We start from the raw sequence: 18057 nt of genomic DNA on the forward strand, positions 1-18057 counted from the left end.
TGGCCCCAGGCTCAGTTCCCTTCCCTCCTGCTGCCCACTGCCTCGGGCCCCCAGAGCGGCGGGAAAGGATCCTGGGCCCCGGAACCCGAGGTCCTTCGGCTTCTACGCCCCTCCCCAACGCCCAGCGCCTGGGAATTTGGGAGGGGAAGCTCTGATGCTTCATAGCCCCCTCCCCCACACGGCCAGCACTCCTAGACCGAGACCCCACGGAGCCTGCGCTCCCAGCTCCACCGGGAGCCAGTCCAGCCATCCGCGCCGAAGAGCGGCCGCCCCGCCTCCCCCCCCCCCCCCCCCCCCGCCCCAAGCTCTCGGGACTCTCAACTTACGGGCTCCCGGCGGCGGGCGTCATGCTTCGGGCCAGAGCGGAGAGGCGCTGGTGGCCGCGGGGCCGCGAGGTGGGCTCCGTGGGCGGCGCGGAGCTCGGTTCTGCGGGGAGTCTCTGACAGCCCGGGGCTGGCCGCCCGCCCCGCGGCGCCCGGCCCTGTCCCAGCGCACAAAGCTGCGCGCCTCGCAGCCGCCCTCGGCCCGGCTTTGCACTCCCAGAGTCGCGGCCGCCACCCCCAGCAGGCGGGGTGCGGCGCGTCGGCAGGCGCCCCGGCCGAGGCTGGGGGCAGGGGTGTCGCCGAGCTGAGTCGCAGCCCCACTTGCCTCAATTCTCCTTGAGTGGCGAAGGTTTTCGATTTCAGCACTTTCGGCAGAGCCCGCGGCACCTGCCCAGCCTCCCTCCCGGGCTGGCCAGGCTGCGGCGGGGAGAGGCCGGGTCACCCCCACCCGGAGGCGGGGGTTGTGGGGACGGGGAGGGGACTGGCTGGGTTCACCCGCCCGCCCGGCGCCTGGGTCCTCGGCTCTAGGGGATGCAGTTTCGGGGTCACGAGCTGCTTTCAAAAAGTTGAACACAATATTCGGAAACCCACCCGTAGGAATTCTCCCCCCCACACGCGGCACAATACCCACTCCCTCCCCTTTTTCATTCCTTCCTCCCCCGCTTCCTCCTCCTGCCCCTTCCCCCTCCCACCCCTCAGCCTATAATCCTTCCCCTACGAGAGAAAGGGATCGGGAAGAAAAGATGAAGCGTCTGTTTTTGTGTCCCAACCTTAGGGCTCTTTCTGGGCCCGCTGTGAACGACCGCCCAGAGCTTCGAAGCTGAACGGAAAAGGACTCACGGTTGGGAGCAAGCTACTTGGAGGGGAGAGATCACCCGAAGTGGGCCTTGGCGGGTCTTCCCTTTGAGCGAATATTTCCCTGCTTCGGTCATTGGGTTTAGGACTGGCGACCGTCGGCTGCCAGGGGCAGAGCAGGCGGGTAGCGGCCCCCTCGCCCAGCCCAGAGCCTCCCTACCAGAGTAGAGCCTCGGTCGCAGCTTGCACTTCTCTGCCCAGGAGGCCTGGCTCTGCGGGAGTCAGGGCCTAAGCAGTGCCTGAGCTGGGGTTTAGGGGTGGGACACTCACAGCCTCAGTCACGTTGGGTTTCCCATTTAAATTCTCTCTCAAACTCTTTCTCTCCTCCCTCATTGAGATCTCCAAAGTGGTGTGGACTCGGTGCCTCACCCCCAGATCTGCATCGGAATGTAGAAAAGATCTTTTTTTTTTTTTTAAAGAGTTTTGAATTCCTCAATGATTTTTCTTCTGGAAAGGCAGCTTAGGATAATTATTTCAGCTTTATTGAGGGCAGATTAGTTGAAGTCTGGACGCTGCGTTTCAATACGCGTTGTACACGGGCCGACAATGTGGGTATTGTTGGCTACTGTGTGTGAACTCATTCAAAATATACACTTTTTAACACCAAACCGAGTCCTGTCTAAATATACACAGTGCTCAGGGGAAAGACGTCTCTGACCCCGACAAATCTGCGTAAATCACACTTCCATAGTTACAGAAGCCTCACAAAGGGAGGCCCGGCTAAAGATGCTGATTACATCTTCTTAAAAGCAACATACCTTAGAATAAATACCCATACCGGCCCTGGGTCGGGGTGGGGTGGGGGGGCTGCAGTGGCCAGAGGAAGGGAGGGCTTTCTCTATTCTATGGGCCTTTTGGGGTCTGTTTCAGGCTTGTCAAGTTACTTTGCTTAGATAAATTAGTTTTATTATTTTTTCTTTACAATATGAGCAAACACGCAATGTTTAGGCCTACCCGCTTCTTTGGGGAAGCCTCCAAAGTTTGAGTGTCCTTCTGGGGCTGGTAGGCAGGTCCAGAGCTCCTCGGAGGAGTAGGAGTAATGGGCTTGTCAGGGGTCTCCAGAGGGTTCCAGACTTCTCAGCTCCCAGGGAGACACAGCTGAAGTCTGGGGGGGAACAAAGAGGTGTCTTGCTTTTCAAGATAAAAATAAGTGTACTGTTATTTGTACTGATATTTAAAAATACAGGACAATAGGGGAAATCAAATTTCCTTGACCAGGGGCAGAGTACAGCAAAGCGGGTGGAATCCAGTGCAGACGGAATTGGGGTAAATGTGGCCGATGGTCACCCACGGGACAGACCAGAGCAGCTTGGGACACCCTGGGTTCTGGGCTCAGGCTCTCAGGCGTCAGATGCCCCCCAAAATCCAGGATCCCGGGAGCAGCAGACAGGGTCAGCTTGTGGTGGGCCCCATGATCTCATCTCTTCTTTCTTCCTCGCCACTATTAGTGCTCACATAGGCAGAAAGAGGCGGCCCGACGTGCACACCATGTGCAAACCGTGCCTGCTTGGCAGGCCCTCGGCCTCTCCTTGAGGACTGGCCTTAGACCTTCATGTGGCCTGGGGAGCCTCTTACTTCCCAACAAAACCCCCCGTTTAATTGCTCATCCCATTCAACAACTCTCTGTCCGTGGCCTTTTGAATTTCTGGATCAACTTCTATGGGGAAGAGGGAAGAAGGAGCTCAGAGACGGGGGGGGGGGGGGGGGGGGGGGGATAAAGAGGGGGAAGTGGCGAGATTAAGAGTTGCAAAGATTAAAAAAAAACCTCTTTCTCCCCCTTCTCCCTCTCTCCCTCCTCTCCCCCTTCCCCCCACTCTGGCTAAGTGGTAAAACCGTCCTTACGTTCTCGGTATTGATTGGCAGGGCTGACAGTGATTGGCAGCGGTTGCCGTGGCAACGCCACAACGACACGCCGCAGACCAATAGAAAAGCGAAACAAAATGTTTCAATGCTGCACTCACTGTGGATTTAGGGGAGATATTATGAGGCTGTTGTCATTAGGGCGATTGCTGTGGAATCGCTGAATCTTGACTCGGCGGTGGTTGGCTCTCGCTCTTCTCTCTCTCTCTCTCTCCCTCTCCCTCTCTCTGTCTCGGGTTCTCTCTCTGCGCGCGCGCACCGGGCCGCTCTCCTTCCTCCCTCTCTATGTGGCTGCGCGGGTGTGTGTGTGTGTGGATGTGTGTGGGGTGTGGGTGTCCCTTACGCCCTTCCTCCTCCCCCTCCTCCTCCTCCTGTTCCCCCCTCCTTTCCTTCTCCTCCTCCCCCCTCTCCTCTCCCTCCTCCTGGTCCTCATCGCCCCTCTCCTCCTCTTCCTCCCCTCTCTCTTCCTCTCCCTGAATTTTCTCCTCTCCTCTCAGGTCAGTCCATGGTATTCCGCTCCCCCCTAGACCTCTATTCCTCCCACTTCTTGTTGCCAAACTTCGCGGATCCTCATCACCGCTCCCTACTTCTGGCGAGTAGCGGCGGCGGGAACGGTGCGGGCGGCGGCGGCGCGGGCGGCGGCGGCGGCGGCGGCGGGAACTGTGCGGGAGGCGGCGGTGCTGGCGGAGCAGGCGGCGGCGGCAGCGGCGGCGGCTCCAGGGCCCCCCCGGAAGAGTTGTCCATGTTCCAGCTGCCCACCCTCAACTTCTCGCCGGAGCAGGTGGCCAGCGTCTGCGAGACGCTGGAGGAGACGGGCGACATCGAGCGGCTGGGCCGCTTCCTCTGGTCGCTGCCCGTGGCCCCCGGGGCGTGCGAGGCCATCAACAAGCACGAGTCGATCCTGCGCGCGCGCGCCGTGGTCGCCTTCCACACGGGCAACTTCCGCGACCTCTACCACATCCTGGAGAACCACAAGTTCACCAAGGAGTCTCACGGCAAGCTGCAGGCCATGTGGCTGGAGGCGCACTATCAGGAGGCCGAGAAGCTGCGCGGCCGCCCGCTCGGCCCGGTGGACAAGTACCGCGTGCGCAAGAAGTTCCCGCTGCCGCGCACCATCTGGGACGGCGAGCAGAAGACGCATTGCTTCAAGGAGCGGACTCGGAGCCTGCTGCGGGAGTGGTACCTGCAGGACCCCTACCCCAACCCCAGCAAGAAACGCGAACTGGCGCAGGCCACCGGCCTCACTCCCACACAAGTAGGCAACTGGTTTAAGAACCGGAGGCAGCGCGACCGCGCCGCGGCGGCCAAGAACAGGTCAGTGGCGGGCCCGCGGCCTGGCTACGGTCTCTGGGGCCGGGGAGGGAGAGCGCGGGTGAAATGGGGGCGAACGGGGCAATGTGCCGATGGCTGCCGAGCGCGCGAGAAGCCGCGACCCCCTGGCCAGTTGGAGAAAGTTTCCGCTTGCCCAGAGGCGCAGAAGAGGGACGGGCAGTGGGATTATTGACTGCTTTGTCAGAGAGGGGCTTTCGGCAGAGTGGAGAGTGTGTGTGTGTGAGGTCCCGAGCGCCCACAGCCCCTGGTCCCAGCCCTGGGAGCCCTGGCCCTGCGATGCACCCGTGCCACCTCCTCAGCCCGTCCCCAGACCCCCACTCCTCCGGAGCCTACAACGGGGAAGGGAGGAAAGCCGTCCTTGCCATCTGGTTTTTATTCCTATGCACTGCAAAAACCTGGGGAGGACTCCACAGTGTCATGGAGAGGAAACTGAACCTGGGTCTCTGCCACAAAAGGAAAAAGGTCGGTGGCCACCGCAGAGCAGGCCTCTTTCCCTCAGCATTGCAAATTGCCTGGCTGGGAGCAGGAAACCCAGGCGGGGAGTGGAGAGGCCTTGTGTGCGTGCGCGTGTGTGTGTGTGTGTGTGTGTGTGTACCTGCACACAGGTGCTAGCCCTCCTGCCCCAGTCAAGGAGCATCCCCTCGGTCCTCTAACTTGGGAGGCCACCAGGAGCAGGAGCAGCCCCACTGCCAGCCCGTTGGCCACAAAGTCACAAAGTTGCCTGGGCTTGACCAGTCAGCCCACTTGGGCCCAGGGAAGGTAGGGAGAAAAATAACTGGAAGGAAAGAGGAGGGAAGGGGGAAGGGAGGAAGTGGGGTGAAAGCCCTGGTAAGGAGCCTGTGTCCCTACCTAGCCTGCGAAGGCCCTGGGCCTGGTGTATGCAGGGAGCAGGGCCCCAGCTGCTGACAGCTGCCAGGGGCTGGGGGCCAGGGGTGAGTTCCTAGCGGGAGTGAGTGTGTTTGCGTTTAGGTGGCCCAGGCCTGAGCCCTCGGCCCTCACACCTTTGCCTGTGGAGCCAGTTTTTCGCCTGAGAGGGGGAGTGCCCGGGACAGGGGAAGGCCTCCTTGTAGGAACTCAGAGTCTCTAGGATCGGGCAGCGGCTGCCTGGTGCGGCAAAGGGGTAGATAGAGACTGCTCTGCTCCCCCTTTCCTGTCGCCTTCTCTCTTGCACCTCTTCCCCACTTTTTCCGCTTCCGGCTTCTCGGTTCTCTCTTCCCCTGCTCCTGTGCTCCGCGCAGGGATCGAGAGAGCGAAGCCAGCGGGTCCTACTCGGGAGAGGCTGCGGGTGAGCAACCCGCAGCTCTGAGTGTGTTCGGGGGAGCTGGGGCAGGAGCCACTGCGGAGACAGACCGCTACCGGGCAGCGGGTTCAGTCTGAAGAGTCCCACGGGCTGGGGAGGAAGAAGCACCCTGTCCCTCGCGGGCTTGGGCTCCTTCCGGACGTGGCGTCCTGCGCTGTGCTCCCAGGCCTCCCCAGGCAGCCGGCCTCGGGTTCTACCTCTCCTCGGAGGCCGCCTCCGAACTGGGAAGCCTTGGGAAGCTTCAGAGAGCCCTGGGAAGGAGAGAAGAGAACCAAGACCTGCACTGGGGGGCTCTGCGGCGTTCAGTGAGCTGTCGGGCGCTTGGAAGCAGGGGAGCGGGGGGGGGGGAGCAATGAGCGCAGAGAGCCGAGTGGGGGGTGGTGGCGAAGGGCGCGCGGCTGGGGAGGCTGGGGAGCACCGGCGGGCGCGGGCGCGGGGAGGCGGCTTGACGGAGCCGGGTGGCGGAGCCGCTGTGTCAGGGCTGGTGCCGCTCTCTGTCTCCCGCAGGCTTCAACACCAGGCCATCGGACCGAGCGGCATGCGTTCGCTGGCCGAGCCCGGCTGCCCCACGCACGGCTCGGCAGAGTCGCCGTCTACGGCGGCCAGCCCCACCACCAGCGTGTCCAGCCTGACGGAGCGCGCGGACACCGGCACCTCCATCCTCTCGGTAACCTCCAGCGACTCGGAATGTGATGTATGATAGCCAAGGCCGCCCTCCTCCCCCCTCCCCCTCCTTCCCCTCCTCCTCCTCCTCCTCCTCCTGCTCCTCCTCGCCCTCCTCCTCTTCCTCTTCTTCCTCCATCCCCAGAACAAACCGAAATCAGGATACACAATCATACACACACACACACAAGTACACACACACTTCCACCCCAGCCAAAAATATATAAAAACCAAGAAAAATAACAAATTAAACGCAAACTATCAACAACCCCAACCACCATCTACCACCACGGCCACCCCAAAGGACCGCGACGCCAACAGACAGTTACAAACGCTGATGTTGCGGGCAGAAAACATAAAAGAGGTGACAATTGTATACTTTCTAGGACAAGCACGGCTTCTCCTTTCGGTTCCCACGGACCCGGCACCCCACCTGCATGACGATTTATTTGTATCTGGGAAAATATTCTCTCTAGTTTAAAACGATTTAAAAAGAGTCGACTGTACAAAAACCGACCACCACCACGACGACAAGACGACAAAAGCAAAACAGACAAAAAGAGAAAAAAATAAAACCGCCATCTCCGTTCAGAATTTGTTTAAAAAAAAAAAAAAAAGAACTCCTCGAGAGGGAAATAGCAAATGTTTCTCGCCTTTTGTTGCTCGCTCTCTTTTTTCCTCTCTCGCTCTTCTTTCTTTCTCTGTTTTTAAGTCCAAGTATTGGTCAAACAAGATGCAATCTTCTGTTTTTTGTTCACCAGACAATCATTTTCTTCGTAAGCACCTTTTTCTCTCCACTCTGTCACTGCCTGTGTGGGTACTGGTTATAAATGTGGAAAAAGAATAGTTATGACTGTAACAGATTTTTATTTTTATTTCAAAATTTTATATGAATTATGTATATCTTAATGATCGGTCATTTTCCCAGTTTGTAATATATGTGTAGAAATTGCCTGTATATGATATTGCTTTTTCTCCTCTTCCTTTTTCATTCTCTTCCCCCCCTTCCTGTCTCTTTCCTTTTTGGGGTTCCCCTCCCACTCAGTGTTCCTGGCGTCGACTTGGCAGTCAAGGCGTGGCGTGGCGGGCTGGGTTAGGAAGAGGGACCCTGTCGCTAGCGGAAGCGGAGAGTGAGACCGTAGTATTCTTATGCAAAAGCTATTTCAAGTATTTCTTAGCTGCTTTGGAGATATCTCTCACTCCCCGTAGGGCGCTTTTACTGTTATCTTAACTGCGTGTTTATCTATATGTAAAAACTTTCTAAAGCAAATACAGTATTCTCCATTTTCTTATCACTCCCCGGAGACTCGTGTTTTTGTCCACCCCGGGGCCGCAGCCCGGGGTGCAGCGCCCGGCCTTTGCTTCCACTCCACCTACGCGGCTCGGCTCGGGCTGGGGCAGGATTTTAAGGCTGGGTAGGCGCTTTTCCTTGGAGGGGGTGGGGGTGGGGGGTGGGAAGATGGGAACAGACCCTTCGGAGGAGAACCAAAGCCAAATCCGGAACGAAAGGCTCAGAGGGCGCAGGGGGAGGGGGCCACAGCCGGTTTCTTCAGAAGGAGATGCCAGGCCGAGATCCGCAGGAATTAGAGCCTGCTGCTGCCCTTGTGGGTCTTTGGGTGTGTTTGGCATCTTTTGGTTGCTGTTGTAGTTTGTGTGTGTGTGTGTGTGTGTGTGTGTGTGTGTGTGTGTGTGTGTTTAAGGGTAAACATACAAGGTCAGCAGTCCAACCATCCACCAATCCAGAGCCGAGCTGACAGGTTTTGTCTTCTTTTTGTGGGGTGGAGTTGGGGGCAACTGTGACCAGGGTAGGGAAGGTGGAGAGAGGAAAGGAGAAGGTAGTCGGAGGAGTTTAGGGCCTACAATCAGGATTGGACCTTCTCCTCGCCACTGGTGTTCGCGTCTGTGTGACTGTATGACTTGCCTTGCGGATCTCGATCTGTCTCCTTGAAATTTCTTCCCGTCTCTTGGGATCAACTGGAGACTCTCCAGCCCCTAAGACATTTTCAGAGCTGGTTTACACTTGAAAACGAAAACCAAAAAAATCACCGTCTTTGCTAACCAGGTTCCCCCAGGCCCCAGGCCTCCCTGCCCTGCCTGGGCCCCCACAGTTGCCGGTGCTGGCGTGGCTGACCGCGCCTCTGCCGCTCTGGGCCAGGCCAGCTTCCGCCCTAGGAGCCAAAGAGGTAATTTCAGAAAACTTGCCTTCACTTGAAAGTCCAATTTCCAAAGGGAGGAGGATTAGGGAGAAACGTGCATGGAATTTCGCGCCGGTTCCAAACTAATTTTGACTTCCGATTTCCTTTTGTCCCCATCCCCAGTCTCGCCATGGGGTTTACGCAGGGTCTGGCCGGGCAGAAAGGCCGCCAGGCCCAGAGGTGCTCTGTGCGTGCAAGTGGGCCTTGTGGGCCCAGGGCGAGCTTGCCTGGAAGGGAAGGTTTCTGTGTGCGTCTTTCCTGAGATCCAGGGCATTCAGATGACCTCGGGAGCTTCCAAGTTCTGAGGCCTGGCACCCAGTGCCAGAATCTCTGCATGCATTCAGTGCCCTGGGAAACACTCCTCATGGTGCCACATTTCAGGCAATACGGCCTAGGTGTCAGGAATTTGGGGAACGGGCTTCTGGCTTCTACTCAGACGGAGCCTCTGTTCTGGTGCATAGAATGATGCCTGGGGTGACGGGCTCTGTCCCCGACCTGCATTTTAAAATGTCTGGTTCATACTTGCCCCAGAACTTGGTCCTGATTGCAGAGAAGAGGCTGTCTCAGACAGCGTAGCGGGTCTGGATGGCCCCTACCCAACTGATAAGTAGAATGATGGGTGGAAGGACGGGGTGGCACTCCTGCCTGGTGACTCCTGGAGGAGCTTTGACTGGTGAACTAGGGAGCGGATGCCTTTTTGTCTGGGGACAGACGACAAACTCGCGGAGTAAAAATGCCTCCTTCTCTCAACATCCCTGAGAAAGCAAGCAAGTTTGGAGGATCCAGTACTCATTCCTCTCTCTCTACTGCAGAAAACAGGCCATCTGACTCCATAGCAACCTCCAGCGTTGGGGGCCTAGGTTCTGTTGGGTGTCACCAGCCTGCTACCTGTCTTGTTGTCTGTCACCTATCACTCTCTCTCATCTCTTGTGTGTCTACTCAGGTCTGTACAAATACCAACACTCTGCTCTGCACTTTCTGACCTCACCTCCAGGTTCCCTGCGGGAGAGGTATGGGTGCTTGCGGTGAGCGGTATAGATGTATGCAATTCCAGCGCTGGGCTTCCACCATGCAGTCCAGCTCTGCATATAAAGGGGTGTGTGTGTGTGTGTGTGTGTGTGTGTGAGGTTTGATAAATATGTGTGTATAGTGCATCAGTGTGTGTCCAGTATGTGTGTTCCTTTATATCGCCTATATGGTGGGTATGTGTGCGAAGCTTGGGCAGTTTATATTGACCTAGTTCGGCAAGTGGTTCAAGTACAACTATAGGGCGCTGTGTGTACAGGGCCTTTCTGTGCCGTGGACATGTGTTTTGTGGGTCTCCATTCTGGTGGGTTCCCTTGTTCTACTCAACCCACAGATACGACTCCCAGGCTACCCAGCCCTAACTGACTGGCCTCTGCCTTCAAGGAATGGGGGCCAAGGGGTCACAGTCGGTATTCTTTGAGCAGAGGGCAGAGGGGAGTTGGGCGCTTTGGCTTCCCCAGTTTGCCCTTTACCCTGATCCCCGAGGATATTACATTGGATTTGTCCCCCGCCCCTTTAAACATGGGAGTGAGAGAAAAGAGGCCCCTTTCCAGCCAGATCTCTTCTTTTATGGGCTGCCTGCCCATTCTCTTTCTGGGTCCCTTAAAGCTCTGGCCAAGACAGTCAACATTCCAGGGGCAGCCAGGGCAGAGCTCAAGGGTGAGGCCTGACGGAAGCCCCTGCTGGCAGACAAGCCAGCTCCGCCACCGTGCACAGCCCCCCACTGCCTGGGAATGCTGCGGGGCTGTCTTGGGAGAGTGTGTATACTGGTATGTGCATTCTCCTTAGCCTTGTCAGGCTGGGTAAGCAGGCGTCACCTTAACCACCCACCCTCTCTGTCCAGCCCCAGGGCAGCCCACGGGTCAGCTCCCCTCCTTCTGGTGCTGCTCAGCGCTGCCACACAGCACCCTCTGTGCACCCCTGCCCCGTGCGCCAGCAGGAGAGCTTGAAGTCTTCCCTGTGCATGTAGGCCTCTGTGTACCTGGGCTGCCTACTCTAGCGATAAGGGACTTGAAGAAATGCACCGATCTGGGGAGAGTCTCTTCATTCCTGCCTCCCTCAAAGAAAAACAATGGCAATCCAGGATTTGTTGGGGGAAACCTGAAGCCACAGCACGGGAAGCAAAGCTGGAAACGTTTGTGCCAAAGTCATTGGCCCCTAGAAGCTGCCTGCCTGAGGTTAGAAAGGCCAATCTACCCCTTCCGGCCTACGCACCTCTCATCCTTGCACCCCTCCCCCGACTAGGAGCTCTGGCCCAGAGACCCTACCCTGCCCTTCTTCTTGTCCTCTTCAAATCCTGCAGAATTGACTGCCCAGCACCAACACAGTTAATTATCCCAAGTGAGACATGCAGCTGATTAAAATGAAATGACCTGGAAGCTGCCACGGCGTGGGGTGGGGTGTTGATCAATAGTGGGATTGAAGGCATAGGAGCCTGGCTGGTTCCGGTGGGGACTCAGGTAGGAGGTGGTGAGACCCGCCAGGGATGGCCGGACTTTGGATGTGGGGAGGGCTCCAGTGAGGTGATGGGAGGGCCAGGCCCAGGCCTAGGTGGGCCGAGTGGGGGTGGAACGTGAACCCTACTGTGGGCTGTGGCAGCAGAGTGACTCTCTCAGCTTCTTTTGAAAGGAGAACTGACCAGCCCATCACACTGTGGACCTAGCCCATCACTAGGCTCCCTGGAGCTCGAAGCCCAGGCTCCAGACTGTGGCACATTGGGTGCACTTGGCCTCCCCAAGCAGGGGATGACCCTGTCTCTTCTCCCTCTCCCTGTCTTTCTGTGCCTCCATGGCCATCTAGGTCCCCCGCCTAGGTCTTTGTGTGGCTGTCCCCTGGGGCACCGGCTGCTGCCTCGGGGTCTTTTTTGGGCCCCTCACCAATGCCTGACCCTGCGTGCCCAGGCACTGGGGATGAGATGCCCAGCTCTCTGGGGTGCGCTCACGGTCCCCAGGTGCTCGGAGCTCAGGCCCACCCAACTCCCCACCACCCTGGGCCCTTCCAGCCCCAGCTGAGTGGAGCCTCCTCGGTCCCAGTGTGTAGGCCGGGCGGCCCTCTGGTCCAAGGAAGGGCAGGAGGGAGCCAGGGAGGAGGGGAGCAGTGCTAGCCGGCTCCGATTTCTCCGGTCAGCTGAGCACAACTTTCCATTCGAGTGTATTCATGCAGCGGCTGATTGAGCTCTGCAGTGTGGGGTGGGGCTCCGCAGGAGCGGGCAGGCACAGCCCGGCTGCCCGAGCCTACACCGCACACGCATACACACACTCACATGCGCACACACACTCAATTATCGACACAAATATACCCCTCAACTCACATGTTATGCACACAACTCGCCTCCGGGCCGTTTCATCGTAAACCCAATACGGGCCTTTCCCTTATACATCCACCTGCCTCCAGAGCAGTTTGCCTGCACCCATAGACCTCCTTCCCGACACGACGTAGGGCCCCTTTCTGATTTCCTCTTTACAGATTCTACCTCGGTCCTGAGACACAAACACAAGAACACACCATCCTTCCTCTCTCCTGCAGGCGCACTCCCTGGGGCACATAATCTCCCACTTGCACAGATTTGGAATACATAAACATGCCCCATCTCACAATTACACCCTCTACAGAACTATGCACACCGGGGAAAAAAACCACAGGTCTGCATAAAACAGCATTAGCACCAATCAACATTTAGTGTGCTGTCTGCTCTATATAATGGCTGGGACTTGCCAAAAATTCACATACAAGGAAGGGAGCAGATAAGCAATAAGTATAGTCGGAGAGCATAGATGCCACCCGTCTACCAAAACAAACACACAGAGGATACACAGAGGAAGGCTTCAGACACACGACATGCGTGAGCCAACCCAAAGATATAATAGGAATGGCCCCCAGAGGCACTTCAACCCCCAAACCACATTGCCTGATTCTAGTCACTTGGAGACCACCCATTAGCCCAACCTCACCCACTCCCAGCACACACACACACACACACACACACACACACACCAGGAGGCTGGGGCTCCAATGAAGATAGGCAGAGAACTAGGTAAGCACCTTGGGTGAAACATGGCTAATCTTGGGAGTAGTCAGGAAATGGGGGGGGGGTCCTCCATTTTATAATCCACCCCAAAACACTCAGGGGTATTTGTTTTGCTGAACAAGAAGGTAAGGGAGAATATAGAAGAGGGAGAGAAATCATAGAGAAGGGATAAAAGCAGAAGGAGAGGAAAAGAGAGAAAGGAGAGCAGGGTTGAGACCCAAAGTGGGAAGGACGGGAATAGGAAGGGTGAGGGAAAATGGAGAGCCGCTACTGACCGGGGAGGGCCAAGCCTGCCTGGGGAGAGGGTGCTGGCTGCAAGCAGAGGGACGAATTCGGTTTCCAGGAAAGTACCCAGGGGAGCACACTGACTGATGGCAGGTGGGACCTGGGAAGTGAGCTGAGTGTTGCGAAGGTGTGAGGTGGGGGCAGAATGCCCACTCCTCTGGGGGCTGGGGGCTACCGATTCCTTGGCCCAGAAGAGGCCAACCCGAACATGCCTGTCTGCATTCAGCAACAGCCTCCCCCAACCCCCACCCCTGCACGCTCAGAGACCCCCACATGCGACTTCACTCGCATGACACACAGAGCCCCCCCTCCACACATTCACACACCCCCTAGCAAAGTAGACACTGGCCCAGCGTCCCTCTGCACAGAACAGAGGCCCGTCAGCACTCCTAGCGATCTCTCTTCACTTTTTACAAATAAGTCCGTGACTCTCACCGATCTATACACACACTCTTTTTGGAAAAGGAAAGGGCCTTAAGCTGCGGGAGTGTACCCTTCAGACGTTGAGGACTTTACAGAATGTGCTGGCAAGAAAGGAAGGCACAGGAAAAGCCACATCTGTCTGTCTCTCCTCCTGCTGCGCTTGCCCCGACCGGGGGGGAGGGGGGAGCCTCTCTGCGGGAGGATGGAGATGGCAGTGGGGCTGGGGTCGCTCTAGATCAGGAAATACCGGCTTTCCTGAAAAGGTGAGGCTTGGGGCCAGGGATGAGTTCTTGGACCCCCGGAGGTGAAAGCAGGAGTGTGGGCGATCCGGGAACGTAAACAGGTCTGAAGGGCGGTGGCAAGGCCCAGAGGTGAGCGAGACCCGGGCTGTGTGTGTAGGAGGCAGGCCCGTGGGGCGGGGGTCTGAGAGGAAGCCTACTCGGCTCGGTGGGTGCGCGCTCCCCGAGTCCCCGCTCCGCCCCCCTCCTGCCCGCTTCCGCGGAGCTCTGGCGCTGGGCCTTTGTCCCCGCTTCCCTAGCTCCGACTCCGTCTTTCTTCTTTCAGGCCGCTGGGAGGCGCTGTGGCCGTAGCCCCAGCCTCCCCTGGCCGGATTCCCCGCTCCTCCTGCCGCGCCGCCTTTCCCCACCAGGGTCCCCGCGGTGCTGGGCCGCCCCGGGCGATAGCCAGGCCTGTGCCTGGGGGCGGCCTGGAGCCCTTCCAGGACAGCAGTGGCTTTGGTTTGTTGGATTTTGAGATGACTATTTACCATTATAACTAATTTGCGACCATTATTAAACAGAAATTCTTAGCAGGGCCTCTTAATGACTGATCGCTCTGCTAATTACGGGCGTGCGCGCCTCTGGCTCCGCAGCCCGGGACCCGCGCCGCTGCCTCCTGCCTGCCGCCACCTCGTCTGTGACGCACTGGCTCTGCAGGGCCGGGCTGGACTGGGAGAAGGACAGACCGACAGACACAAGTGCCCATGGGGGCGGATGAAATCCAGGCCACGGTCCGCACTGACGTCTCTGAGCTGGAGGCGGCTCTGATGACACGTGAAGAGGAAAGCGAAGCTCAGAGAGGGCGATGACTTGGCTACTGTCACACAGCCGGCCCCTACCCTCATACACCCCGCCATACCTGTACAGCTCCGGTGCCCCCGTCCAGTCTTTCTTGCCCCTGCGCTCCCTGCAGCCAGCAAATACTTCCCTAAGATCCTGTTTTTGAGTGCGCAAGATGAGACAAATTCGAGAGAAGGGAGTGGGAAAGGGCGGAGAGCGGCCGTCTCAGGCTCTGCCTGTCTGGGCTCACATTCCCGCTCGCTAGCTCCTCCACTTGGACTTTATTAGCATTTGGCCCAAACCAAAACGTACCTCCCACAAGGGACTGGACCTGAGAGACGCCCTGGGCAAGGAGCCACACTACACTGGCATTCCTCTGAAGCCCCAAGGATGAGCAGAGATTTCAGCGGGCTCCTCTCGCAGATTGGACGGAGCCCCATTTGCACCACCAACTCTTACCAGCGCGTGGAGCTCCATGGTGTATATGTGAGTGTGAAGTGCGTGTATATGTGAACTTTGTGGAGTGTGCAGTGAGGCTGCTGTACCGATTCCCAAGAGAAGCAGGAGAGATATTGATTTCATGACCTCCGACACACCTAACTGCACCTGTGCCTGAGGGGGAGGGGACAGTGTCCAGACCCAATGTGTGCTTGTGGGTATGAATACATCCAACCTAGTCCAAAAATAAGAAGGGAGGAGGTAGGTTAAGCCTTGCCCTCAAGTTGCTCATAGTCCACCAGTGGATGGTCAAAGTCATCACTGAAAAACAAACAGATCCATTGTAGTTGCATACAGAGTGTTTTGGAGAGTGAGAACTTCAAGATTAATGACAACTTTGGGGATGGGGAACAGGAAGAGCTTCTCAGAAGAGGTGGCTTTGACGAGAAAGATGAATTGTTTGGAGGAGATTCCAGGCTGGAACAGAGGGAGCAAAGGCATGGAGAAGGTTTGGATTCCAGAGCAGAGCCATGTGGCTGGTGCCTGGTGCCTAAGTAAGGCTGATAAGGGGGTCTGAGAGATGGGTGAGTGGGGGTGAGCCACAAGGTCAGGCAAGTTGTGTGGCCTGGATCCCATGGGCGCTGGGGGCCAGATATGGCTTTATGGAGAGCTAAAGTGGTTATACCCAGAGCTCTGCTCCAGAACTTTGGCTGGAGGGAGGGAGGCTGCAGACAGAAAGGCAGGTTAGAAGGCTCTTTCCAAACAGCAGGCAAGAAGGGAAGGGCGGATTGAGCTGAGGCTGCAGAACCAGTTAAAGACATTCCCAAGGAGGAGTGGGGGAGGACATGACCAGCTGAAGACCCATGGGCCTCCTGATGACATGATTTCTGTGTTTGCCCCCTTTTCATGGATCTGTGACTTGGTCCCAGATTGCATCCTCTGACCCCCAGTTCCTCCAGAAGCATCATGCCCTTCAGCCCTTCCTAAGGTTCACACGTGTTCCTTGGAGGAGTCTGTCGGTGGATCCCAAGAGCCAATCAGACTAGTGCACTTTGTTGGGAAACCCATCCCCTACCCAGGACGGAGTCCAGTATGGCCAGGTCTCCTCCCATGTCCCCCACTTTCTGCTTTAGTTCCCCTGGCTGCCCAATGACACCCTTTCCGAGTGGGCGCTAGGGTGAGGGGGGAAGAGGGAAAGCCTGAGTCTCAGGTCCCAGGCCTGAAGGGTCCTCGGGGAGTGGCTGGATTGACCCGAGGAGACCAGCATCCTAGGTGAATGGGAGTGTGACCCGCGCGAGGGGTCCCCGAGGGTCAGAGATGAAGCAAGGGACCAGGGACCCGCGAGTCTTGGCGCGGCTGGAGAGTCTTCGTCTCAGCGCGACAGGCTCTGCGCAACTTCCACGCACTCAGCCTCCTGCAAACTGTTCCCGCGTCCTCCTCGTCGCGGGCTCCCGGGAGGGGAGGCAGCCCAGCGCCGGGGTGTTCCGTTTGAGCCTCCGGGACATTGAGGAAGGCTTTCCAGGCTGCAGCGGCGCTTCGACAAGGAGGAGGCATCGGCTCCAGAGCATCCGGGCAGCTTAGCAATCTCGTTGTGGACGCGAACTCCGGTTAGAGACCCAGAGAAATGGAGTGAGTTGAAGTTCAACTCAAGTTTCTTCGCGCCGAGCCCCGAGATTCTTCTATTGCACTTTGCGGCCTCTCACGCCTGCTTCTCGTGAGCCGGGCAAGTCTGTGCGATTGAGTGTCGGCGCCTGCACGTGTCTACCGAGGGTGTGCGGCTGCGTGTGACATATGTCAGGGAGGAAGACTGGGAAGTCTCAGCTTCCAGGCTCGCTCTCACGTCCTCTCCAGAGCTGTGAGTGGGAAAGCTTTGTTCCTGGACTTGACCCTGTCTGCAGAGCGAGCAGGGATAGGGGAGAGAGAATTGGATCCATTCCCCTGGGGTGGGGGCAGAAGAGGGGAGTGGGTCAGGGAATCGAAGTTCCACGAGTCCCTCGAGAAGTTTCCAGACACTAGGTTAGGAGCTTTTACGAGCAGGACACTCACTGCCTCCTGGAGAGCCTGCCCGGGGCACCTCGCCCTCCATCGCGTCCGAAGGGTTACCCCTTCTGCTCTCTAGGCGCGCGCCCAGGCAAAAAAGTGAAACCAGGTCCCAGGTGGGAGGCAGCGCGCTGCGGGCCATTGGCGGGTTTTTGCTGCCACCTCGCGGCGGCGGCGCCGCGCAGCGGCCCAGTCCTCTGCGCCGAGGGCTCTGGATGTGCAGACGGGATGCAAGAGGGATTCACCCTGAGGCCCTTTCCTTTCCCCGCTTGGTTTTTCCCAGCACCTCTTACCCCAGGTAACCCCTTTTTACTTTTAAAGAAGTCTTCAATGGACCAAACCCTGTTTTATACCAAAATCCACGGTCTTGGGTCTGTAGGACTCTCCGCCTTGACCTGTGAGTTTTTGGGTGAACCTGTCTAGCCCCTACCTTTCTCTTAAGGATTTGATGCTGGAGCTGTCCACCTGGATTTGCCATAGTGTCTCCTGCTAAGGCTTTCCTTCTCCTGCAGGTGCCTCCGGGTCCCTTACAGGTGAAGTGTGGGGCTCTGCTTCCACCACGGTGGTCCGTCTGGCAGAAAGCCCACCCACCTGGCACCCACTTTCCCCCTCCACTCAGGTGGGACGGGGCACTGGGTGCTGAGCTGTTTTCTTGGGCTGCCCCTGATGGTGGAGGCACTGCCTCTCTCTGAACAGCATGGCCAGCTTTGGCTAATGGATTGAGTAGGATGGCAAAATGTCAGATGTGAAAGGAGGCTTTGGAATCATTTTCTTTCCCATTTCAAGAGATAAGGAAACTAAGACTTAGGATGGCTCAGTCTTTGGCTGTCAGCACACAGCTCGTTAGGTGGCCCACGACTCTACATAGTCCGGAACGCTGCTTCAAGGACGTGGGGCTCCCATGCCAGGCGGTCTCAGAAGGGAGGGTGGTGGTAGGGAGTGGGCGGGAGGAACCTTTTCCTTATTCTCTTAAGATGATTTGCTTGCCTTGTTCTCCCTTATGCAGCGTAAATACTGACCCTCAGTCTCTTCTCTACGAATCCAGAATCCTGAAAGCTTTGTTTGGGCTTGTTTGTTTGTTGTATTTGCTGCCAAAACTATCTGGCTGCAGAACCGGAGCTAAACTGATGTGAAGCTATTTATAGCCCTCATTTATCCCACTTGGCAGGGATATCAGATGTTACACTGCGGAAATATTAATGTGCTTGATTGCAGGTACTTCTCTGTTCCC

General features: G+C 57.4%; 1 protein-coding gene across 1 annotated transcript; it reads left to right on the forward strand.

Annotated features, from left to right (window-relative positions):
- Positions 1-3543: 3543 nt before the first annotated feature.
- Positions 3544-6370, forward strand: SIX3 (SIX homeobox 3). Its single transcript, XM_026517540.2, has 2 exons — positions 3544-4352; positions 6178-6370. Exons 1-2 carry the CDS (start codon positions 3544-3546, stop codon positions 6368-6370), a joined length of 1002 nt encoding a protein of 333 aa, XP_026373325.1.
- The last annotated feature ends 11687 nt before the right edge of the window (positions 6371-18057 follow it).

The sequence above is a fragment of the Ursus arctos genome, unplaced genomic scaffold (assembly GCF_023065955.2).
Source record: "Ursus arctos isolate Adak ecotype North America unplaced genomic scaffold, UrsArc2.0 scaffold_8, whole genome shotgun sequence".
NCBI classification, from domain to species: domain Eukaryota; kingdom Metazoa; phylum Chordata; class Mammalia; order Carnivora; family Ursidae; genus Ursus; species Ursus arctos.

Coding starts and splice junctions, on each gene's coding strand:
- SIX3 (XM_026517540.2), top strand. CDS start 3,544: ATGGTATTCCGCTCCCCCCTAGACCTCTATTCCTCCCACTTCTTGTTG. Junction 4,353..6,177: donor GCCGCGGCGGCCAAGAACAG/GTCAGTGGCGGG, acceptor TGTCTCCCGCAG/GCTTCAACACCAGGCCATCG.